Source organism: Vulpes lagopus, chromosome 4 (genome assembly GCF_018345385.1).
Source record: "Vulpes lagopus strain Blue_001 chromosome 4, ASM1834538v1, whole genome shotgun sequence".
Taxonomy (NCBI): domain Eukaryota; kingdom Metazoa; phylum Chordata; class Mammalia; order Carnivora; family Canidae; genus Vulpes; species Vulpes lagopus.
This window is the reverse complement of record NC_054827.1, coordinates 149,190,341-149,215,889: the sequence shown is the minus strand read 5'-3', so window position 1 is coordinate 149,215,889 and position 25,549 is coordinate 149,190,341. Positions and strand designations below refer to the sequence as shown.

Below are 25,549 nucleotides of genomic sequence, written 5' to 3'. Positions count from 1 at the left end.
CGGGAGGTTCTGCAGATAAGACAAAGTATTTTCCTAGAGGAAATGCTGAGACGTGGTGATTTATGGATCCATCATTGTTAGTGCTCATAATGAGAAACCTGTTGCTTTCAGATCTAAATAAATGGCTCCATAGAAGCACGAGGATGGCCACGACATGAATTTGCCTCTCATCGGAAAGCCCCATCCTCCTTAGGACATTTCCTCTTTCCTAGCAGTACAGCAAGATACAATTTGCATGTGTGATATTATTTTTTCTTTAATTGCGAGTCATTTTTCTTTAAAATATGTCATTTCCTTCAGTAATGCCTGGTGCTTTTAGATTTATCCATTCAATTAACATGTATAATCAAATAATTTTTAAGAAAGCAGAAGTTATTTTTTTTTCCCCTCAAATCCCTTTGGATTTTGCAGCAAGAATCCTTTGCGAAGGATTGTGCTTAAGTAGATGTTCTCTAATGCCAAAACGTTATTTTTCAAATAAGATACATTTTTAATGTGGAGCTGTATTCAGTTTGTGGCATGCAATAACTTCCACTTGAGATAATAAAAAAATAACTTAAAGACTTCCATTTGTGCTAGGTGCTTTGATTTTACTGTTTATGCTGACAGACACTTAGATATAATGTGAACATGATTTTTCTTCAAAAATGCCATGTTTATTTTTTAAAGAATTTAGAAATGTATGAGTTAATCAAATGATATTCCAAATTCTCTATTAATACAGACAGTGGACCCATTGCAATCTGGGCATCAGGCCCTATGGCCAATAGCTGTCTGTGGGCTGTTCGTAATGAGATGGGATGGAGGGGGGGATTGCCACCCATGAGATATCCAAATTCATGTAATAACGAGTCACCTTGCGTTTTCTCAGACTTCTAATTTAATTCTTTTTAAAGATTTTAATTCTTTTTGAATAGTTCTTTTTGACTGAATTATTTTTAAAGGTCATCTCAAACGAAAAATGCCTATTTTGACAATTCATGGACGGTATTGTCTTTAACCCACTGAGGTATCTAAAACCAAATGGACCGAAAAGCATAAGAGAACCTAATTTTTGCCTGGAACTAATATTCAAATGTTGTGTACTTTCAGAATGCCTTTTGCAGATCTTATCCCATGGCACCGCCCCAGCCACCACACGAAGTACGTGTCACTCATTCACTCCCGCTTCCGCCCATTTAATATGGTACTATGGAGCCTGATGACGCATCCATTGGTCACTGTTTCACCACCTGTGCCAACAGCAAGGAACAACACACAAAAGCCTTTGGTCCCTGGGAGAAGACGTTCTAGTGAGGGAAAGAGACAACGAATAACAACAAAAACGGGCCAAGCGTGTATTACTGGGTGCTCTCGTGTGCTGAAGACAAAGAGAAGGCTGGCAGGGAGAGAGTTTAAGGGGTTGTGGTGCAATGGGGGGTGGCCAGGGAAAGCCTTGCTGAGAAAGTGGCATCAGAAAACAAGGGAGGGTGGTGGGCTGTTGGGATGGATACTTGGGAGAGAAAAATCCCAGGTGGAGGGAATAACAGGTTCAAAGGCCCTGAAGCAGCAGCCCGATTGGTGGGCCCGAGGAATGGCAAGGAGGTGGATGTGGCTGGAACACAGTGAGCCAAAGGGGGCAAGTGAGGGGAGGGAGGACGAGACAGAGAGGGAGCAGGCCACCGGGGATCACAGTGTACAGGCCACTCTTCAGCTGTGGCTTAGACTCTGACCGGATGGGAGGTTCTGGGAGGGCAGTGGCCGGAGCTCGCTCACACCCAACAGGGTGACTCTGGCTCCTGCTGAGAAGAAACCCCACTGGGGAAGCCTGGGCGGGGTCGGAATCAGAGACCTGTTTGAAACACTGGGGTTACTTGGGTGTGAGATGATGGGGCTCCCTGAAGTGGGAAGCAATCAAAGCTGATGACAAGGAAACAGCGAGCTTCTCTGCATCTTGGGTTCCACATTTGTTAAAAAAGGACGGTCCGGGGCTAGGACACTGGGAGGCGAGGGGTCATGCGTGCCAGGGCGGGCACATATCCGATGGCTCGTGAATGGCCGCTGCTTCAGCTCAGGTGAGTTCACCTGGGTAGCGTCCTCTCTATGTCCACCCCGTCCTCGCGCTGGCCGCGCTGTGCTTGCACGGTGCTCTCGTGATTTAGACTCCCATCTCCACACTTAGCGTTTTATTTCGACATCGCCCATCTGTGGCACTAAACTACAACATTCTTTTGGGCAGGTACCGCATCTTATTCCTCTTATACGTTCGGCACCTGACACATAGCTGGGCACGCGGTAGACTGTTTGGGCTGCGCTTCCTGTTGAGCGATTGAAAGAGAACCTACAAGGCTCGAATACATCTCCCCGCTCATCTCTAACAGGTGTGTGTTATCACTAGGCTTTTGTTGTTTCCTTTGCAATCAGAGTAATGTTTAGAGTGGAATGAACTTTCTCAGGTGTGGGAAGGGGGTGATAGATAACAAGGGGTCCTAGAAAGAGGGAAAGAACACTGGGTGGGGCTCCAGAAAAATCTAGGTTCCAAGCCATATCTGCCACTTAGCGGATGCCTGACCCAGAAATATAATTATAATATAAATTATAATTATTATAGAGCAAACCATTTCACTTCTCTAAAGCCCAGATTTCACATCTGAAAACTGACGATAATTATATTTCTCCTAATTTGAGAATGGGGAGAATCAAATGATACCCACAGTGCACGCTAACGAGATTTGGTGCGTATCCGGGACGGAGCCATCATCGTCCAAAGGGGCTGTGCGGTTTGAGAGCCACAGTAGGAGACACAGGGTGATACAGCCTCTTATATTCACCTGAAGGAGAAATCCTGGCTATTTGACGATTTGTAAGTAGCTCGCTTTTACGGTATGCTGGAAATCATATGCACTCGCATGCTGTGTATTAATTCTTTTTACATAGCGATTAAAAATGTAGAATGTGCCATAAAAGATTAAACCCAAAGTCAAGATTGCAAGCGTAATTCTAACAGAGAGCGCGGCCACGAGTCCACACTTGCACTTACCTCCCTGCGGAAAGAACTGTGAGTAAATCTCTTTGAAGGTTTCTTCATTAACCACACCGCTGGGACACTCCTAAAGAAAGTGGGGAGAGGAGCAATATGAGCAAAGTGTTCATAGACTGATTTTTTGCGCACTTTGAGACAGAACTGTCTGCTGCACAAAGCTGCACCAAGAAAAGTTAACCATCCATCCATTTTTTTTTTTTTTTTTCCAAAGAGAATGAAATCACACAATAAACTCCGTGGCGGTTCTTGCGGAATGGAAACAAAAATTACAGATGTAAAAATCTTTGCACAGTATAAATATCAAAGCTGGCCTGACACGCTGGAAAACCCACCGGGCTGCTTTTCAGAACACACATGTTTATTATCAACGGAGTGAGAGGAAATGACATTGTTCTTCTTACAGCAACGGCATTGCAAGATGCTTGTACGGCCGCATCTTGGGGCTAGGTTCCTCTGGCAATTTGCTGGACCCACAGTATCTTTAGTTCAGTGACAAAGTGGTGTGATCCCGTTGGGAGTGGCCCAAGCAGGAACAGTTACCGATTCCTGTTAACAGGTTGTTCAGGAGCACATAATGGCATGGTTTGTGACACGTGACCTGAGTGCGATAGGACCTCAAGATTTTTTTAACTTCTGGAGAGGAGAGTCTGAAAAGAAAAGAGGCCTGAATGTGAAGAATTCCCATTTTTGTTCCGTGAGTGAAGTTATTTTTTTTTTTTTAAGACTGATGCGTCTTGACTTTGGGAACCCCACTAATGTCAGACCAATGACCTGGTGGGACCGGAGAATGGGTCCACCTTATTTAAAACATGTATCCTGCAATGGGGTGTTCTCTCATCCTCTTATATGTCTTCTAAGAGTATGGTTATTTAAAAATGAGAGTTTCATGCTCGGGAATACTGTACTTCCTTTTGTGTGCCTCCAATAATTTCCTTAGCTCCTCCATATAGGTCTGATGCAACTCCTCAATCTGTTCCGGGCTTGGATGTGGAGTCCGATGAACAGGGATTGGGCGGCCAACCACACTGTGGATAGGTTTCCTATAGGGCATCAGGCCAAAATTGTATTGAAAAGTCCCTCTGGCATGGAACAGAGGCAAAGCAAACCCCATGATCTTCTGTAGCTTCTGCCAGAGTCCCAGAGTGGATTGGACATTGTCTACAAAAGGAACTGAAATCTGAAATGTTAGAAGACGTCTGTCTTGGTGGTGAAAAAGGGGACTAAGTAAGAGAATCTTAGGCAAAGATGGGAGCTGAACTTCCTCCACTCTGGGTTAGAGTCTGAGGGGTGGGGACTCCTGGAGCAGTGGAGACTGACTACTGGGCAGTAATCTGACAGCAAGTCACATGTGCGACGCGGATTGTATGTCGGATGTGGGGAGGCGACAAGCTCTGTCCAGTCTTTGGGTGGCTCCTCACGAACTAACAGTCCCGTCGTACCTGAGCTCCCGGCTTTAGCTGTCACGATGCTCCACGCTGCCTGGCTCTGCCCAGGATTCACCGGGGAGCGTCAGGGGTGTGCAAACTTCCTTGCCTTTAGACACAGAATATTTGTGCACTTTAAATTCGACCCTGCTCCTGGGATCTTAAAAAATCATCTGACGGGGTGTTAAACCTTCTCTTAACCCTTAAAATCATTGCCCCCTCATGAATAAACTGGATTTATTACCTTGATCTTTCTTTATTCCAACGAGGCAGTTACTCACAACTGTAATGTGCCTTACATGAGAAGTTTTCTATTTTCTCACTCATTGGTTTGAAAGGTAGGACCTTTGATATATGAACACAATTTGAAATAATGGCTTCAGTGTGCACTTGTGTTTACGGAGCTTGTCAGTGTATATTTCTCCCACTTGATCATTATAATTGACCTGTGACTGAGGTGTCTACATTCACTGAGGCAGAACAGGGGGTTCTGCCGTCACGTTCTAGCCAGTGGGGGAGCTGGAATGCGCCTTGAGACTTTCCAGATCACCACAAGGGTTGGGATTAGATGACCCTTGTAAAAATAATGACCCCGAGGACCTACGAGGATTGGAGCAAAGGAGAGGCAATCAAAAACAAATGAGAGGAAAAGCAAGCAAGCAAGCAAGCAAGCAAACTATTATAGTTAATTTTATATGTCAACTTGTCTGGGCCACGATGCCCAAGTATTTAGTCAACCGTTGTTCTGGATGTTTCTATGAGGGAATTTTCGATGAAAGTCACGTTTGAACCAACAACATTTGAGTCAAGTTGATTGTCTGCCATAATTTGGGCAGGCCTCATCTAATCGGTTGAAGATCTAAGTAGAAGAAAGGCTAATCTTCCCTGAGCAAAAGGGAATCCCTCCTCATGCTGCCTTCTGGCCTGATCTGCAACTTTGGTTTTTCTTGGTTCTATGGCAGTGGTCTTTGGACTCGAATGACAACTTTTTCATGAGTCTTTAGCTTGTCTGCCTCCCCCATCAGATTGTGAACTGGCTTAACCCTCCACAGTCATGTGAGCCATTCATTTAAAATAAATCTCTTTTTGTATATAGACACATCTCTTGGTTCAGTTTCTCTAGAGAATCCTAAGCTGTAACTGAATAGTCACCAGCTCTGACCTCAATAGGAAAATAAAGATGGCATGACTCTAGTCACTCAAAAGTTTTGACTAAATGACTCTTAGTTGGCAGTAACAGAACCAATTTTAGAAGCAAATAAGCACGTTGTGATTGGGTCCCCTGACACGTGGAAATTGTGACTTATTGGCTATTAAACTCTGAGACATCTGCTTGGGATAGCAAGGAGAGAGCGAGTAGATGACCCTGCCATTCAGTGTGAAAGGTCAAGCTGGAAGCCTACCTGGGAGGTAAAATGACTCTTGTAAGAGGTGAAGATGGGGAGCAAAGGGACATCTGCCTGCAGGAGACGTGTCGGCTGTCTTTGATCTCTGGATGTGCTTGATAGATACATCTTATAACGTGAAATGAAACTTATAAATTGATTGTCTCAGATGTGTTTGTTTTATAGAAGTTCAGTCACACGTCTGTGTCAGGCCAAACCCTCTCTGCCATCTGAAAGCTCCTGGCCCAGTTTTAGGGTGGTCAGTCCTACCAGGTGAATTGGTCCTTATCTGTCTTGCATTCATTACATTAATTCGCATCTTTGACCAATTCATATTGTATGGCTATTATTGTGGAACTTTTCAAGAAAGTGGGGCAACAGCAATAAACACATCATAGGTCTTGCCCTCATGGAGCCTACATCCCAATAGAAGAAAGAGATAAAAATAAATCCAGAGAGTGGTGATCTTTTGTTTGTTCTAAAGGGTTCTTATGGAAAAGCAATGCATCCTACTACCTTCAGGTTGAGAAAAAAATTAACCAAACTCTACAGGACTCTAGTGATGAATGAAATGGTTCAAATCATCTGGTATCTAACTTTTCCCACCCCTTTTGTGGAATGGCTTCTGCACAGAGGTAGTATCTCCACCCCTCCATCAAGAATAAATGCATCAGGCTGTGTATACAGCTAAGTGTACACCATCAACCCTGTAGCTATGTTAGTTACATTAACTTGCTGCAGCGCCAGTAGCAAACAGGTCCCCGAGCATATAATAAGTTTATTTTTTTTATTATTTTTTATTTTTTTATATAATAAGTTTAAAGGAATGTAATGTGTATTTCTTGCTCATCTAACCATCTAACTTGATGGTTCTTCCCAGAGTCTTTACGGGACAGAGGCTAGTGATAGTTTGGCCATCATAGTGTGGTTTCTGAAGTCTCGTGATGGTCTCATGGGAAGGAGAAAAGGACCACTGAAGAGTGTCCGGGGGAGGTGTTTACGGGCCAGGTCCTGACGTGCAAAGTGCTACATGTAATTTCCACTCTTGTTTTGTTGGTTAGAAATCATTTAATTTTTATTTATTTATTTTTGTAAATTTATTTTTTATTGGTGTTCAATTTGCCAACATATAGAATAACACCCAGTGCTCATCCCATCAAGTGCCGCCCTCAGTGCCCGTCACCCAGTCACCCCCACCCCCCACCCACCTCCCCTTCCACCACCCCTAGTTCGTTTCTCAGAGTTAGGGGTCTCTCATGTTCTGTCTCCCTTTCTGATATTTCCCACTCATTTTATCTCCTTTCCCCTTTATTCCCCGTCGCTATTTTTTATATTCCCCAAGTGAATGAGACCATATAATGTTTGTCCTTCTCTGATTGACTTACTTCACTCAGCAGCATCATCCCCTCCAGTTCCATCCACGTTGAAGCAAATGGTGGGTATTTGTCATTTCTAATGGCTGAGGAATATCCCACTGTATACACAGACCACAGCTTCTCTATCCATCATCTCTCGATGGACACCGAGGCTCCCTCCACAGTTTAGCTATTGTGGACATTGCTGCTAGAAACATCGGGGTGCGGGTGTCCCGGCGTTTCATTACATCTGTATCTTTGGACTGTTGGTGGGAATGTGAACTGGTGCAGCCACTCTGGTTAGAAATCATTTAATGGGGAATCCCTGGGTGGCTCAGCAGTTCAGCACCTGCCTTTGGCCCAGGGCGTGATCCTGGAGTCCCGGGATCGAGTCCCGAGTCGGGCTCCCTGCTCAGTGGGAGCCTGCTTCTCCCTCTGTCTGTGTCTCTGCCTCTCTCTCATTCTCTCTCTCTCTATCATGAATAAATAAATAAATAAAATCTAAAAAAAAAAAAAGAAAGAAATCATTTAATGCGTCCACCCCAAAAAGCGAGAGGAACCTTGTGTGCTCAAGAAGAAGACAAGATCATGGATTTGGTAAATGTTTAGCATTGTCTGGCTCAGGCTGATCCGAAAGAGTCCCCAAGTGTCTGGGCTCTGAAATCGTTCTTCCACTGATGCTTTACCATGACCATCATCGAATCACTTAAGTGTCAATTTTCCTGGTGTCATTTTAAAAAGATGATATTTTAAAATAAGAACATTTAGCAAGTTCTCTGCATCTCAGTATGGATGTTCATTATATTCTATTGTTCATTAGGCTGTCTTCACTCTAAGGGGAAGGATCCAAGAAGTAGTAGAAGTCTTAGGTTTAGGGAAAGTGAGGAAAGGCTCATTCATCTGCTTGGAAAAGTTATTGCAACCCTCCGTAAGCCCCATGGCTTCTATATTATATTTTCTAATGACCTTTTGTCTGATGGTTAAACAGTGATTATTCTGTGAAAATATGCTTTCTAAGAAAAGGATAAGGAAGGGGCACCCGGGAGGCTCAGTCAGCTAAGTGTCTGCCTTGGGCTCAGGTCATCATCCCAGGGTCCTGGGATCCAGCCCCACGTCAGGCTCTCTGCTCAGCGGGGAGTCTGCTTCCCCCTCTGCCTCTGCCCCTACTCACCACCGCCAGGCTGGTGGGCGCTCTCTCTCTCTCTCAAATAAATAAATAAAATCTTAAAAAAGGAGAAAAGTATAAGGAAATAAAAACTGCCCATAGTTATACTACTGTAAAGCTATTTCAGTAATTTATCTAGGCATATTAATTAATATACAATTTGATTACATTTTATGAATTTTAAAGTTAGGATATAAATAAAATTGAGGTAATACAACACTTTTGCATCTTATTTTTTGAGGCATCTTATAATTTTTTTCACTTAACAAAACATCCTGAACATTTTTCATGTCATTATTTTCCATGGCTGTCCAAGTATGTGCCCACTAAACTTATCATATTGTTGGATATTGAGCGGATTTCAGCCCTGGAGGACTAGATGGGAAGAATGAAGTATTTCGCAGTCTAGCACACACATTTGATCGCACTTATGCTTCCTTCTTTCTGACTAATCCAGAAGGAGAATCACAGGCCAAACGGTTGGAGCGGTTGTGAGCTTCCTCGCACACAGCTGCAGTGCTCCTCAAAAGGGCTGCACCCGCCTGTGCCTCTGCCACCGGATTTTAAGAAAGTGTCCCGTCTCGGTGGGCTGCGGCCAGGGTCACACGGGGCTTCGACACGCACCAAATCCCATGTACAAACAGCAATAATTTGCTTCCCTCGTGAATCCAATCATCATTCCGAAAATTACCAGCGGACGTCCTGGCATTTGCACGGATCCCTCCAAGGGGAAAGTGATGCGAGTGTTTTTGGTGCCGACGAGGATGCTTTGAGGGCAACCTGCTGGGCCCCCTCGCCACCGTCGCAGCTGTTTACCGAGCACGTATCCAAGGCCGCCTCACATTCAGTGTTTCTGTTCACATTTTTCACTAACCCCTGAACGGTGGTGATTATTTAGAGATGAGGAAAGCGAAGGTTGAGAAATTAAAACGAAGTACCTTGTTGGAATCCTACTTTTTCACAGGGCCGTCATTCGCTTGGTCTTTCAACAAATACTTACTGAGCACCTTCTGTGCCACAGGCACTGTTCCAGGTATGAGTTTTAAAAATTCCAGTTTTGGGATCCCTGGCTGGCTCAGTGATTGAGCGTCCGACTTCAGCCTGATCCTGGAGTCCGGGGATCGAGTCCCACGTCAGGCTCCCTGCGTGGGGCCTGCTTCTCTCTCCGCCTGTGTCTCTGCCTCTCTCTCTATGCTTCTCATGAATAAATAAAATCTTTTATTTATTTTTATTTTTTAAATCTTTTAAAAAAATTTTAAAAAATAAAATAAATAAAAATTCCAGTTTTGTTCTTATGGAATTTAAAGTTTAAAGTTCAGTGGACTATATGTTAGGCAAATTGAGTTTAAATAACATTAAAAAAACACATTAATAAGTGTTTTTAGGAATACAAGGGATAATTCACAGAAATTAAATAATACTTAGAAAAAAATTAAAAACCCAAATCTTGTACACTAAAATAAATAAATAGGGACGCCTGGGTGGCTCGGTGGCTCAGCATCTGCCTTTGGCTCAGGGTGTGACCCCCCGGACCGCGGGATCGAGTCCCACATCACGTTCCCTGCAAGGAGCCTGCTTCTCCCTCTACTTGTGTCTCTGCCTCTGTGTGTCTCTCATGAACAAATAAATAAAATCTTTAAAAAAAAAATAAATAAATAAATAAATAAATTCAGTGGACTCAAACTCCTACTTCCCTGACCTTTAATTGTGGTGTTGTCTTGTTTTCTGGGTTACTATCTTTTTTTTTTTTTTCTTTTTCCTATTAAGAGTGAAAAAGTGCTCTTCTGATGAGCCATCCGTGCAAACACTTCCTCTGGGCAGACCCACAGTGTTTGTTTCCTCCCACGGCCACCCATCACGGTTGTTTTGATTAGAGCCTCATTTGAAAGGAAGCCACTGGATCAAAACCGAGGACACTAAAAAAAAAAAAAACAAAACAAAACAAAAAAAAAACAAAAAACAAAAAACAAAAAACAAAAAACAAAACAAAACAAAAAAAAAAACTGAGGACACTGATTACAAATGACACACACAAACACACCATATATAGTGAAATTGTCCTTAGTGAGATTTGTGGAAAATGTTAGCTTCTGTGTTGTGTTTTGTTCTGTGCTTGAGAATGTTTTGCCTTTAGTCCAGCAAGGACCCGTGCACGTCTTCCTCCTCACCATGTAGGATCTACTCTAATTATGAATGGCTTGATACCAAAGTGCTTTGGAAAAAGCTCCAGTTTTTAGGACGGGCTAAATGAACTACTTTGTCAAATGTCAAGGAGCTGGAGGTTCCTGGCACCCTGCCAGCTGCCACATTAATCTGGTAGGACCAGCAAGTTTCCTTTATTGCTTCTTAAACCCTTCACCATGATATTATCAGGATGCAATAAATGTAGAATGAGATTTTCTTAGCACATAACTGCCATACATTTGTCAGGTGGTGAAGACTCTTGCCTTTTGGGGTCTTACAGATGCATTCCCTGATGATCCTTTTCAGTTCTCTTACACAGTGTCCTGAGGCATGCGAGTGCCAAAATCCACTGTGAATGTATAATGAATATTTTGCTACTGCTAATATCAATACTAACGAAATAGTCATCTTCATGACAATTAATACAGTGATGATGATGGTGGTCATGAGAAGGACCGTGATGATAAGCAAATACATACGAGCACTTTCTATGTCCCAAGTACTGTTAAACGCCTTACATGGCCCATCTCCTGTGAACGGGTAGATGCTAGCATTACCTCCACTCTTCAGATGAGCCAACAGCCAGAGAGAGAAACTGACCGATAGAAAGTGGCAGAGAGTCGTCTCTTGATCAGAATCAGGAAACTCGAATGTTTAAGCACCTTCAGAGAAAACCCAGTTCAATGGCTTCCTTTTAAAGGTGAGATTGAGGCGGGGGTTATAAGAAGTGCCCATCAGCCCCCCAGTGGGCCGTGGAGCCTTACCTTGTGTCTGTGTTTCCTGAGGTCTAAGTCGATGTGCAGACTTCAGAAAGCCCCTCATGTCTAAACAGCAGCTGGCATGTTCTGCATGGCCGTATTTAGAATAATCTAATGAAATGCTCGTGCTTCTGGGCTCTGGACTTAAGTAGAACTGAATTGAACCCTTGCTCTGCCGCTTCAAAGCCATATAGCTTCAGACAAATGGTTTAGTCTGAGTCTCATTGTTCTCCCTTGTAACGTGGGGATCACTGTTGACATCAGAGGGCTGCTATGCGAATCAATAAGATACTGTATGTTACGTGATTATCTTAACCGCCCTCTTTGCATACCGTATTTGCTCATTAAATAGGAGTTGTTAGTACAGTAGTAATAATCTCAAGTTTGGTGAGGAGAACTCCGTCACACAGAATCGCTGTGGCATCATTACAGCAATACCAGGGTTAAACGGCATCCATCAGAGCGGTTGAACCTAGTGTAGCGCAGCTCTGATATAATGCAATGAGCCCATGAAGCAGATATGAGTTATGCTTCCTCCTCTAGCCCTCGAAATTGAATCAACTCTCTAATAGCATCAGAGCTTACCCTCAAAGGCAGGGGAATACTGTAACTGTAAACGGCAGATGAGAAGAAGAAGGGCTACCATGTTGGAAATAAAGGTTAGTAGAAACCCAGCAAACTTTTATTCATTAATTTAAAGGAAAGCTTTCCCTAGTAACGCTTATATGAGTACATTAGAAGTACCGCAGTCCAGGGGCACCCGGGTGCTTCATTTGGTTAAGAGTCTGACTCTTGGTTTTGTCTCGGGTCATGATCTCAGGGTCATGGAATCGAGCTCAGTGACAGGCTCTGAGCTCAGCAGGGAGTCTACTTGAGATTCTCTCCCTCTCCCTCAGCCCCTCCCTCCCCTGCTTGCATGCTCACCTTCTCCCTTTCTTTCTAAAGAAAAAGAAATACAGAAGTCCTTGAGAAGTGGTGGGAAAGCACTTCAGAAAGAGATCCGTGCACTTAGAGGAAATTGGTAATGAAATTATTTTCTCAGGTGCGTCCTGAGTCCTTATATGTTTATCTCACAAGAAAGCCTCTCAGTATTTCCTTGAAAGCTTCAGAACTCTGGTGGAATGCTCTAGAAATGGTTGCAGTGATATGTAAATCAGATGTGTTTTCTCAGTGATATTTTCCACTCCACTGGTTGAAATCTCTTCCCATAAATCATCCTGCTGTGGTGTATATCATCTCCTCAGGTTCAGGACTATTATTGAACATTTAGAGATACTTCTTCAGGAATCCAAAAGGAAGAGGTATGGTACAAAAATGTCACGGGAAAAAAACACTAAAACTAAAAGGCCTTGTGAAATAAATAGTTCTGTGGTGATGCTTTTATGATGTTTACGGTAACACATTTTTAAAGCATCCGTGTATTTCATCAACTCTTATGCCTACTCCAGTTGCTAAGGAGAGTATACATGGCAGTGGTTGTGAGGTGCTTATGCTGAAAATCCTGAGTTTCTACCAACAGAAATATCATGCCATCCATGTTTTGTCCCATGAATGTTCTTTCGGTTGTTGTCCCTCACAAAGGAAGTAGACTGACACCTCTTTGAGAAGTAGCACAAGCAGATCGTGCACAGAACGACCAAAAAGAACACAAAGGCTGGACACTGGGTACTCAGATCAGAGAAGAGAAAGAGGAAAAATAAGGTGAGCATCCATTCATTCCTCTGGCAAGAAGAGGTCCAGGTAAGTTGGCACTTCCTAGAAGACGTTACCTCCTTAAGCAGTACAATCGTTAGTGACCATACTTACCCTGAGCTGTGTGCAAGTTCATAAGCAGAGCAAGCATCCTGGACAGTCAGAAGAATGAGGGGCAATAACTCATGAGATCCACCAAAAAAGGGACAGCTCAAGTGGACAAGGCAAAGGGAATAAGATTTCATGTGTGAAAGGTAGACTTCAGGGCTATTGATCAACAAGTTCTTCCTTCTTCTGAACACATGCAAAGATTGCATTTGAAGGGTCCCTAAGGGTTGGATGGGACCATATGGCAAGTTCTGTCCAATGAACGGAAAGCAGAAGTGACACCATGACATGAGATTTAGAGTAAGAAATATGTATTTGGTCTTTGTCCCTACTTCTGGCATACAGCTGCTAAAATCATTGGGTTTTCCTAGGTTGGGTGAGATAAAAGTGTCTCTTGTTATGTTAATGAGGTGACTTTTGGACCCCAGCTGACAATGGGGCTGGTTGCTAGGGGAGCCAACCGTATGATTAGAGGGTGAAAGCTTTCAGTCCCACACCTCTGACATCTGGGGAAGGTAGAAGGGCTGAAAGTTGGGTACAATCACCAACGGCCAATGATTTATCCAATCATGCCTCTGTAATGAAGCCTCCATAAAAACCCCAAAGGACAAAATCCAGAGAACTGGGGTGATAAACATATGGTGATTTGGGGAGAGTGGTGAGCTTGGAGGTGCCATGGAAACTCTGTGCCCTCCTCCCATACCTTGCCCTATGCATCTCTTCCGTCTGGCTGTTCCTGAATTATACCCTTTTATGATAAACCGATAATCTAGTAAGTAAAAGGGTTTCCTGAGTGCTGTGAGCTGCTCTAGCAAATCAGACCCACAGAAGGGAAGGGATCATGGGAACCTCTGATTTACAGCCAGTCCTTCAGAAGCACAGATAACAGCTTGGGCTTATGACTGGCATCTGAAGAGGACAGCAGTCTTGTGGGACTGAGGCCCCACCCTGTGGGATGTGATGTATCTGGGTACGTACGCGGTCAGAGTTGAGTTGACTACTAGGATACCTAGATGGTGTTGGAGAATTGCCCGCTAGCGTGGGAACCTCCCGCAGGGGAATCTTGGTCAGGTCGTGGTACTTCAGCATCGTCATCAGACACTTATTCATACCACTTTTGAGGGGCAGCAATGCATTGCTGCTGCCAGACAGGCCAGAGATCTTCCTTTCTGGCATGGCGATCATGTGCAAAACGGTGGCTGCTCCATTCACAGGGCTCCTCGAGGGACATCAGGAAGCAAGACACCTTTTAACATTTGCAGCCATTGAGGTTCTGTTACTAAATAATATTCTGACCGTGACCGTGACCGATACACCAGGACAGGACAGAGAAGACTTTCTTCCCTTTTCCATAATGGCTAAGTCGTAGTACTGGTTACGTGGTGAGGAGATATTTGAGATTCATCTGGGAACTTAACTGTATGTGTGGTACATGCATATACTTGTTTATCCTTAAGTGAATTTAATCATCAACTATGAAGTTTTTGAGTATGGATTCAACAGTTAATTGTTATTTTACAAAGTCATAATTTAAAACTACTTTCAAATTACCGCTAAGTACCCCACATGGAGTCTGTCCAATTATTACAGTTAAGATTCTGGTGCCTGCCGTGCCCCCAAAATCAGATAAGAAATCTCCTTACAGAGGATGATTTAACAAGTGTTGTTGTTGTTTTGGTCTGGATATGTCTATGGATATATCATGACATTTGGGAAACATTGGCTATTTATTTTCTTAATTTTCAAGATGTGAGCATATCAAGCTGAGTTATAGTTTCATAGTCAAGACAACTTTTTATCCTTTGAAATTTTCTTTCAGATTTTCCATTAATTTGTTGACTGAACTGTTAAAACAAAACAGCCTGCCACCTTACCTGTCTCCACAAGACAGATAGAGGGAACTCACGGATACAATAAAAATGAAGGATGGAGCATTTCATTTTCAGAGACTGCAGTTGGAAAGCGTGACTGTCTTTACATATTCCATCATGCTTAATACCTAATCCAATTGGGAAAAGACCAAAAAATTGGGGTTCTTTTAAATTCCACTCCTCACTTCCCTCCTTTGGAATGAGGTTGCTTTGAAAAGCCACTGTCTTAGTAGCATGACAATTTAAACACACCCTGGCATTTCATAATTATAGGAGAATTTTGAAACTTTATTTATTTTTTTAATTTTTAATTTTGAAACTTTAAATGTTGCTATGCCATGACTTGTACTGCTAATATCCCCAGATTCTGTATGCAGCCTTCTCTGTTCCTCTTAGACTTGATAAATACTCTGTAGGCAGGGACTGACTGATCTTTATCAGTGTTTAGAACAGAGAGTATTAAAAATGTTTATCTGAAATGGATAAATGCTCAACCAGCTCTTAGCTTTTTTTTTTTTTTTTTTAAAGTAGGCTCTATGCCCAACATGGGGCTTAAACTCACAACCCTGAGATCAAGAGTTGCATGCTCTACCAACTGAGCCAGCCAGGTGCCTCTCAACCAGCTTTTAGCTTTTAAGAAATTAGAAGATAAATTTTCTCTGGCAGTTTCCTCGAAAGCCTTGAATGCAAATTTTTGGAACCCCATACACTCCCAGACATCCCCCCCTGCTAATTTGTCTATTCTTCCCTATCTAATTGTACCAAGGAATACTTTTGATGACTTGTGTTGTATTTTTTTAAAAAATATTTATTTATTTATTTGTTTATTTAGAGGGAGAGGCAGAAACAGAGAGCGGGAGAGAGACAGAGAATCTTCAGCAGACTCCCCACTGAGCATAGAGCTGGAAGCAGGGCTCAATCTCAGGACTCTGAGATCATGACCTGAGTAGAAACCAAGAATCTGACACTCAACCGACTGAGCCACCCAAGAGCCCTAGATGTCTTGTGTTGTATTACTCAAAGTCCTCACTTTTTCTTATACACATCTCTGTCCCTGACAACAACTACAGACTATTAAATAGTCATGAAGAATTTTCGAGGTCAAAATCTTAGTTCCACCCCCTAACCTCATCACTGTTTGTCATAAATATGTTCATAGACATTAAGAGGAAACCATCAGGGTCAGGAGAAACATTTCTTACTTCAATGAGAATTTTAAAATCTTTACTATATTCAATAATTAGACTGTAAAAAGCTCGTTTAAAATAAGAGGATTAGCCCTTCAGTTTTTAGAGCATAAAGGCTGATCACTAAAAACTAGAATCAGTTTTAAATCTGTTTTTTAAATTTAAATTCAATTAATTAACATATAGTGTATTATTAGTTTCAGATGCAGAGTTCAGTGATTCATCAGTTGCATATAACACCCAGTGCTCATCACATCACGTGCCCTCCTTCATGCCCGTCGCCCAGTTACCCTAGCCCTGCATCCACCTCCCCTCCAGCAACCCTCAGCTTGTTCTCTATAGTTAAGAGTCTCCTGTGGTTTGTCTCCCTCTCTGATTTCATCTGGTTTTACTTTTTCCTTCCCTTCCCCTGTGATCCTGTTTTGTTTCTTATATTCTACATATGAGTGAGATCTACAATAACTGGCTTTCTCTGATTGACTTATTTTGTTTAGCATAATACCCTCTAGTTCCATCTGCATCATTGCAAATAGCAAGATTTCACTTTTCTGATGGCTGACTAGTATTCCATTGTATATAGACACCACATCTTCTTTATCCATTCATCTGTTGATGGATTTATGGGCTCTTTCCATAATTTGGCTACTGTGGCACTGCCACTATAAACATTGGGGTACAGGTGTCCCTTTGGATCACTACCTATGTATCTTTGGGGTAAATACCTAGTAGTTCAATTGCTGGGTTAAATTTCTGTTCTAATGTAATTTATTTTCTCTTAATCTAAGTTTCTTCACCTGTCAAGTGACCTCTAAGAAATACTGACATCACAAGTAAAAAGCAATGGAAAATTAAAAAAGACAATGTATAAAAAAGAAAAACTTTAAAAACTGGATATACCACATGATGGTATATTTTGCTGCTTCCAAAATTTGCATTAAGAAACTTCTGCACTCTCTGAATGCACTGTTTGGGCTAAATATAAATTTCATATTGGAAAAATAAGTGGAGAAAGACTTCCTTCAACAATATTGGAAAAGACACAAGAGCTGGGTTATAATCAAGATTCAGTTCAGTTGTTTGAGTGTGAGGATGCAGGCACATTCTGAGTCCAGTGAGGTTTTCTAGTCACCCAGGGTAAAGGAGAAATCCCAAGCACAAGGCCAACTTCTTCTGCACCTCAAACAGTCTTCTCCAACTATAAGGAAGAGGGAAATTATACGAAATTTACAGCCAAAAAAAAAGAAAGCTCAAGTTCCAGCTCAACTAACAAAGAAATCATTATGGAAATGTCCAGACTCTGATTCTCAGTCTATAAAATGTAGAAAATAATAGAATCTTACAATTAGGAAATGATAACTCACCGATTCACTATTCTAGAAACTCTACAAATGTTCTTTTAACATTCCCAAGTCACCTATGCTGATTCTGCTGAAACGAAGTTACCCAAATTGTGCAGGTAAAGCCTTTCTGGGATCAGACCCAAGTCCTAAACCTTTAGTGGAATGCATGTAGTTGTCTGATTTAAAGAGTCTCCAGAAAAGAATTTCCCCAAAGAGAAAGTTCAAAGAGGGAACTTTTTATGCAACAAGAGGGTTCATTTGGTAAAAACTCATTTTGTCTGTTACAGCACAGTTAAGTTCTGCAGGTATCTAAACCACCGGGGGGAGAAAAAGGACAACAGTGACCGAAGAGAAGGCCTGTGTATTAGCTTTCTATTGTTGCACAAAAAATTACTGAATTTTAGTGACTTAAGACAACACAAGTTTATTACCTCAATTCTGTGGGGCAAGAGTCTGTCATGGCTCATCTGTGTTCTCTACTCAGGGTCTCACACTCAGCATGTTAGCTGGCCAGTTCTTCTGTGGGCCTTACAGTGCTCCTCCTAGCTCATTCAGATTGTTGGCAGGATTCTGTTTCTTTTGGTTGTAGGACTGAGGTCCCCATTACTTGGTGGACTGTTAGCTGGGTGCTTTGCTCAGTTTTCTTCTCGCGAGTTCTGATTGCCTCTATCTTTTAAAGGGCTCATGTGACTAATCAGACCTTGAAGGATGATCAAAGTTTAACTGATACAGGACTTTAATTACACCTGTATAATCTTTTTAAGGCTAAACCTCAATCAGTGTTTAGCTGAATAACCAGGAGACAGCAATCATGAGTGGGCCATCATTAGAGATCTGCCGCCTACAGTCTGCTTCTTCTCAATATGAGTTGATCTAGGTTTTCATAGTAGTTTCTGCATAAAAGTATTTTCTATAGTAAAATTCAGTTCTTCGAACCCTAGTGTTTAACTAGATTTGAAAGGAATTCACCCTGTCAGGGCTGTGTTCGGCAGTGCACAGAGCCAGCAGTGACTGCAAAACTAAATATTTTTTTTATGATTGCTATAAATAGTTATTCCGTATGCTGAGGGGTGCGTTGTCTTTATTTATTTCTGCTTTACCTCATCAAGGTCATTATGCAGATTTTATGAATTGATTAAACCACTTTCAAATTGACATGACATCAGCCTAATGATATTGGAAGAACACAACTGAATAAAAAAATTCTACCTAAAAGAATCGTGCTGTGTTTCAGTTGGAAAGAATAAAACACTAAGATGATATACATGTACATACACAGATATATTTAGCTCTATCTCTATATAAATGGTTGTAAGAAGATGTATTTTTTCTGGAGCTTTGCAATGATCTTATTCTCAATTTCCTTTTCTTGACCAACTGCATTGGCTAGATTCTGGCTCTTTGATGACTTCATCATGCTTATCTTCTCTTGACTTTTTTTTTTTTTAAGATTTTATTTATTTATTAATGAGAGATACAGAGAGAGAGAGGCAGAGACACAGGCAGAGGGAGAAGCAGGCATGGAGCCTGATGTGGGACTCGATCCCGGTCTCCAGGATCAGGCCCTGGGCCGAAGGTGGTGCTAAACCACTGAGCCACTAGGGCTGCCCTTCTTTTGACTTCTTGTGTGACATCATACGTTTTCCTCATCGTGTAAGCCATTTTTATTTATTGGTTTTCAGTTACTTAGAGTCAAAAGCACCCTAACATAAGCAAAGACCCTGCTGTCATTTTATTCTCTCTCTCAAAGGAGTGGGGAAATGGAAAGGAGCTCATTTTATTTTTTGCGGACAAATTCGGTAGAAGTTCTACTGGACAAAGAAGTATAATGTAGAGATTGCACATAAATGCGTATATGTGCGTAGACACAATTGATTAGACTCATCTACTCTAGATTTTAGAAAAATCTGTTCTAAGACGTATTCATCTCTGATGGAATGCAGAGGATGCAGGATGAACGGAAGTAGCATTTAATGATCACCCATGGTCTGCCGAGCATGGAGCCAGCTTGTGTAGAAGATGCATGTTCTCATTAAGTCTTTATCATAAGTAAAGGAAGCAGGTATTTTCTTACATGGGATGTAATAAATGAACTCAGAGAGGCTTAAGAAACTTCCCTAAGTTCAGGCCGATATTTAGCCGTAGGACTGAGATTTGAACCTGCGTTTGGCTATAAAGCTGTTGTATCTGACTAAGCTGCCTCCATGGAAGGCAAGTGTAACTATAGAAAAGAAAATAAACTCATTGGGAACTTTTACCCAACACTTTTCAGACCTCTTAAGTCACACTCAAAAAAGAAAAATCATTAATCATTTATTCATCAGATCGTCCTAGACCCCCATCTATTTGGAGCTTAGCGTCTATAGGGAAGACGTGCATTCTTCAAATATTCACACAAATAAATGTCACATTAAAACGCATCAGGGCAAAGCAGCATAAAAACTCTAACTGCTTTTCATAAATTAATTCAAATGTCACAGGTGAGGAGACGCAGGGCAGCCATTTCACTTGCTTTCATGAAGAAGGCACAGCACTCGGTCAAACCTTGCCCTAAACACATCTTACTACATATTCCTTCCCCTCTACTTTCTTGTTCCTAATTCTGAGAAAGGAATTCCTTGTCCTTCTCTCAGGTACTTGCTGCTCAGCAAGCTGCTGTTTCCAGGAGCAGCCCTGAGTCTCTGGGGCTTGGCTACAAGTCAGAGGAATGTTGATTCTGCTTAATTAAATTCTGTTTGCTGCAAATACTTGAGAAGTCTTACCCTTCTTTGCCTCCAGTGATTTTTCAGAGGCTCTTCTCTATAGGGGACAGTTAGCAAGGGTCACTGCCCGGGAGGACAGTCCTGCCTTGACTCGCAATGCCTCTAGGTTCCCCACTGTGGGGGCAGAGTGCTCAGAAGGAGACCTGGGGCCTGGGCAGGTGCCCAGAGCACTTCAAAGGGTCTCCTGAGCTCAGATGATGCGCTGCTGCCTCAACCCTTCTGGGTGCTTTATTACAACATTGAGGCACAAGGGGGCAGCAGTGTCCTCCATGATAGCTGGAAATCACATTGCTAGTTCAACGCGGAGTCCTTTCCCTAAACTTGGTGCAAATCTGAGTAAGTTTCTTTCCAGAAAGCTATTTTCTGTGTATGAAAAGTATGAGATCCTGTTCCCAAATTATATATATAGAATTTCATTTTGTTTTCAAGTAGGCTCTTTTCTGTACAAGTGGGGCTCAAACTCATGACCCTGATATCAAGACCTAAGCTGAAATCAACCAAGAATCAAAGGCTTAACCGACTGAGCCACCCAGGTGCCAGCCCCCCCCAAGTTAGGTATATAGAAACATTAACTCCTCCATTCTGGATATTATAGTTGGAATAAATCAGCCTAAAATTACAATCTCTTTTTTGGCAGTTGAGCCACCTTAGTTTTTGTCATCAAAAATCTCTGGGTTGTAGATCTAAGGAAACAAACAGCACAACAACAAAAATCCCAAGTATGAAATTCAAGTAAATTTGCTCTTAAGTACATGTGGGTACTGATTTCAGACTGCTTGGATTTGCTTGGGGAAAGTTTTAAATCTTTAAAACAGAAATAATGATAATATTTATCTTGGAGTTATTATGAGGTTTAAATGAAGATAACCCATATACAATGTTTAGTATAATACCTGGCCTTAACCGTGATGGGGATGATTTCTATAATGGTGGGAGTGTCCATTTCAAATCTGTTCAGTTTCTCTTATTTTTAAACTTAATGGGGGATATTATATTTATTCTTGTTAAATACTTTCTGTTTATTTAGTCCAAAATCAATCTTCCTTTATCTTGTTCTAAATTGTAGCTTCACTAATTTGATAGCCTCTGGCTTTAAATCCACTCGTATCACTGGTTTTGCGATTTCAAACAGGTTATTTAGCTTCTGCAAGCCTGGGTTTTCCTATCATTCATTTATTCATCACATATTTTTTGAAAATATGTCAGAGAGTGTAGTAAGTGTTGAAGGTAAGACAATCAACACGGCAGATGAAACCCTCTGGGGGATTTGGAATCTATCAGAGAAGACACACATAAAATAAGAAATTAAAAAAAAAAAAAGAAGAAGAAGAAGAAAGAAAAGAAACTCCAGAGATGACCATTTAGCTGGAGTAGTGATAAGTGTTCCAAAGGAAGTATGGGAGACCAATCTCATCCGGGAAGGGGTCGAGGGAGGACATTCCTGAGGAAGTCACACTTAAGTGACTTTTAAGCAGAGATTTGAAGGATGAGAAGTTAGCAGGAGCTGGGGGAGAGAGGTTGAGGGCATGTGGAAATCCTAGCATGAGTTCAAGGACTAAAGAGATGGCAGTTGTGCAGGGAGCGAAAGTCGCACACCAAGTCAGTTAATTCAAAGCTTGCTAAAACAAAAACAAAAACAAAAACAAAAACAAAAACAAAAAACAAAAACAAAGCCTGTTAGACATGTTAAGCATCGAGGTCTTTACCATTCATGTGATAAGGATAATATACTTGTGTTATAGGCTCTGGAGAGTATGAAGTGATCCTTTACGCAAAGTGCTCAGCAAAAGGGCAAAGCACATTCTACACAATCAAAATTTTTCTATTTTCTTTCTGTCCTACCAGAGCTGAATATCTAACTCTGGTATAGTATTTATTCAATACATAATTATTTAGCATCTATTATTGTATATGAGGCTCTCTCCTTAAGCTGAATAAACAGAAGAGAAAAAACAGATACGGTCTTGCTCTGGTGGAGGTTTTCCACCGATCAGCTGCTATGTTCTATGTGCGGATGAATTTACTTCATCTGAACAAGAGTTTCAACATAGCTGAAGATTAAAGTCTCATGTTCCCATCTCTGAAACTGAAAAAGAAGAAGCAAACACACAGAATAAACTCACATTGCCATGGATTATAATGTAAATAATTTAAGATTATTACTTTGTACATACGAGTTCTGCATCTTTCTCAGATTTTGACAATAATTAATAATAATGATAATTTCTACAATGCACATTTTATACATGGTACAGCTGATTAGAATAGATCCCTATGTAATCGTAAGGACTAATGAGGCCTCAGTGACACTCTTTTAGGAGCTAGTATTCTTCTAGAAGCCTGGAAGTCTAGCACCCTAGTAGATGTACCTGTATAGATATGTTTTCTTTGATAATTGACGTCATCTAACTTATTATATTTAATATGCTAAATATTACACATATACTTATTTATTTACTTTATTAAAATCTTGATTTCCCAAAAGTGTTCCAGGCATAGAAAAGAATCATGAAATCACAAAACTACAGCTTTTACTTTTCATTTACATCTACACACTTTTCATTTTTAGAGCTTGTTGATATTCAAGACATTTATTTTGCAAATATGGTGAAGGCATTATTTCAATCAGCAAGAGATCCTCTTCAAAATTCATGTTATACAAGTTTGCGATAACAATTTTTATTCTCTCTAGTGAGGTATAAAGCTACGGGCTTTATGTTCTTGCCACATAATGAAGTAAAAACAATACATGTTTTCTTTATATCTTGCAGATCCTCTCATGTTTTTGTTCATCAGCCGCTAACCTTACTGCTTCCCAGAGAGATATTACTGTTTAAATTTAAATTATAGCAGATTTACTTCCAGTATTCTCTGGGGTTGTTTTGGTTTTGTGTGTTTGTTTTGTTATTTTTGTCGGAAGATGATAAATCTAAAATGGTTTGGGCTGCATATAACCTCTCAAAATATTCCAGACATCTTTTGCTTTTTCACAGCCTAACATACCCAGTAAGATAAGGAATATTATCTCTGCCATTTTTCCATTTTATGCCTCTATGTCAGGCACTGTAAGCAAACTAATCCAACACATCACTCAAGAATAAAATATGAATGAAATATTATTGTAGAGTATAAATTAATCACTGAGAGCACAGTTTGTACTTATATTATGATTTCTCCATTTTGTGACTAGTATAATGAGTAATTTTGAATGGATACAGGCGTTAGTCTTTAAGATCAGAATGCAGAAAAAGAGGTAGACTTTCTTTGGTGGGAGGATATGGAAGGAATTGAGTTATTGAGAAAAGATGGAAAGATGGATCAGTGCTGTTTCTGCCAAAGTGAAGTATCTGATGGACACCTAGGGGAGATAGTCAACAGTCAGGAATAAGTCTGGAGCTTAGGTAAGAGTCTAAGCTTATATCTATGGATTTATGTGCCTTTACCACATAGGTATAGAGATTTATCCAAGAAAATATGAAGTGAAAAAAAATCAGGGAGCTCAGTACACAGTCTTGGGGAACAGCAACATTTAAGAGATGGACATAAGAAGAATGGTCCAAAAAAGAATAGTCAGAGAGATACAAGGAGAAGCAAACGATAGTGATGTCAAAGGAACCAAGGACATTCAAGGAGCTAGTGGTTTCTAGTTCCAAACTCAGAAGAGAGTTCAATTAGGTCCTAAGACGTCATGAGAAGGAAGAGATAAAAGCCTAGACTCTGGAACCAGACTGCATGGCCTTGAATCCAGGCTTTACTACTCATACTATCTGTGCTGCCTTGGGCAAATTTCTTAACTTGTCTGTGCCTCAGTTGCCTTAACTGTAAAAGGGGGCTAATAGTAATATTCTTACCCCACAGAATTAATATAAAGATAGCCTTGGCCAATATTTGTAAAACTTAAGCCAATCTTTGGCTCATAGCATACTAAATTTAAATCACACAATTAATTAATTTCAAGACTGGAAAGTGATGAATACATTTGCAAAAGAAAAAGAGTGTGACATGCATACAACTGAGTACAAGGAAAGTGAAAATTTTGAATGAGATCAATGTGTAGCTTCAGTGTCAATATCTTGATTGTGATAGTGTACTATAGTTTTGTAAGATGCTATTGTTAGGAGAAAATGGTACAGAGGGACCTCTTCACACTATATCTTGCAACTGCATGTGAATCTACAGTTATCTCAAAATGGAGGATTTATTTTTTAAAAAACACTCATAATCATGGAAAAAGGATTTTAACCTAAGGAAGAGCAGTTTAAATGACATAGTAGGGCCAAAGTTTATAGCTGGAAATTAGTTGGAGGTGAGATACTATTGACTGAACTTAGATAATTCTTTAAGAGATTGCATAAGGACGGTATGAGAATAAGATTTGCAAAAAAAAAAAGAGGGTAATTTCTGCAGATAAATATTGTTGTTGGTAATGATTTGGTGTATGTATGCATACCATACATTTTTCTAAATGTAAAAGAGATGTGAGTAGGTTTTGAGGATATAAGGAAGCATCCAGGAGAGACAGGGGGTGGGGAGAAATTAGAGATACAGAGCAAAGAGGGAGCAAGATATCACAAGGAATGGGATTAGGAATATAGGGAAAATGGAACATTTTTTTCTTTTTTACTGGAAAGAACAAGACAGTAAATAAACATAAATCAGGTGCCAACCATGCTAGACCTGTTCTAGTAGTTGAGGATGTGGTGGTGATTATAATTCTCTATGAGAGAACAGATGCTTTTGTAGATGCATTTATTGAGGGAATCAGGAGAGTTTGAATGATGTAAATATATATAATTTTAGCTATGTATAGATGGAGAGAAATTTGACTATAGAAAAGCAAAGGGAATATCAAATTGGTTATAGAGTTTGTGAATTAGTGGTGATACTCATGCCTCTGATTTTCTCTGGCAAGTAGTAGAAGAGTAAAAAGAAATTATTGGTTGACCTCAGAGTTAGAGTTGGCCATATGGATATTATAATAGGCTAAAAACTGGTGTCCCAGAAGATATACTTACCCTAAATCTTGGAAACTGAGAATATTACTTTATATTTTAAAGATATTATTACTTTAAGAATCTTGAGATACGGAGATTATACTGGATTACCCAGGCCCATCACAAGTGTCTTTGTAAGACAGAGGCAGAGAGATTTGATTCACATGCAGAGAGGGAGATGATACGAAGATGAAGCAGAGAGATACTGGTCTTAAAAACTGGAGTGATGCAAGCACCAGCCAAGGAATGCTGGTACCTGCCAGAAGTTGGAAGAGGTAGGGAACAGATTATCCCCTACAGCC

The 25,549-nt window shown here is 40.9% G+C and overlaps 1 protein-coding gene across 3 annotated transcripts in view; it reads right to left on the bottom strand.

The window, feature by feature from the left end:
• The window catches only part of KCNIP4 (potassium voltage-gated channel interacting protein 4), a 1,126,626-nt gene that overhangs the window by 30,121 nt on the left and 1,070,956 nt on the right, over positions 1 to 25,549 (bottom strand). For all 3 annotated transcript variants that reach the window (XM_041753802.1, XM_041753801.1, XM_041753799.1), the window contains exon 3: positions 3,020 to 3,089. In XM_041753802.1, coding sequence (XP_041609736.1) covers positions 3,020 to 3,089 — 70 coding nt within the window. The remainder of the gene's footprint in view (positions 1 to 3,019; positions 3,090 to 25,549) is intronic.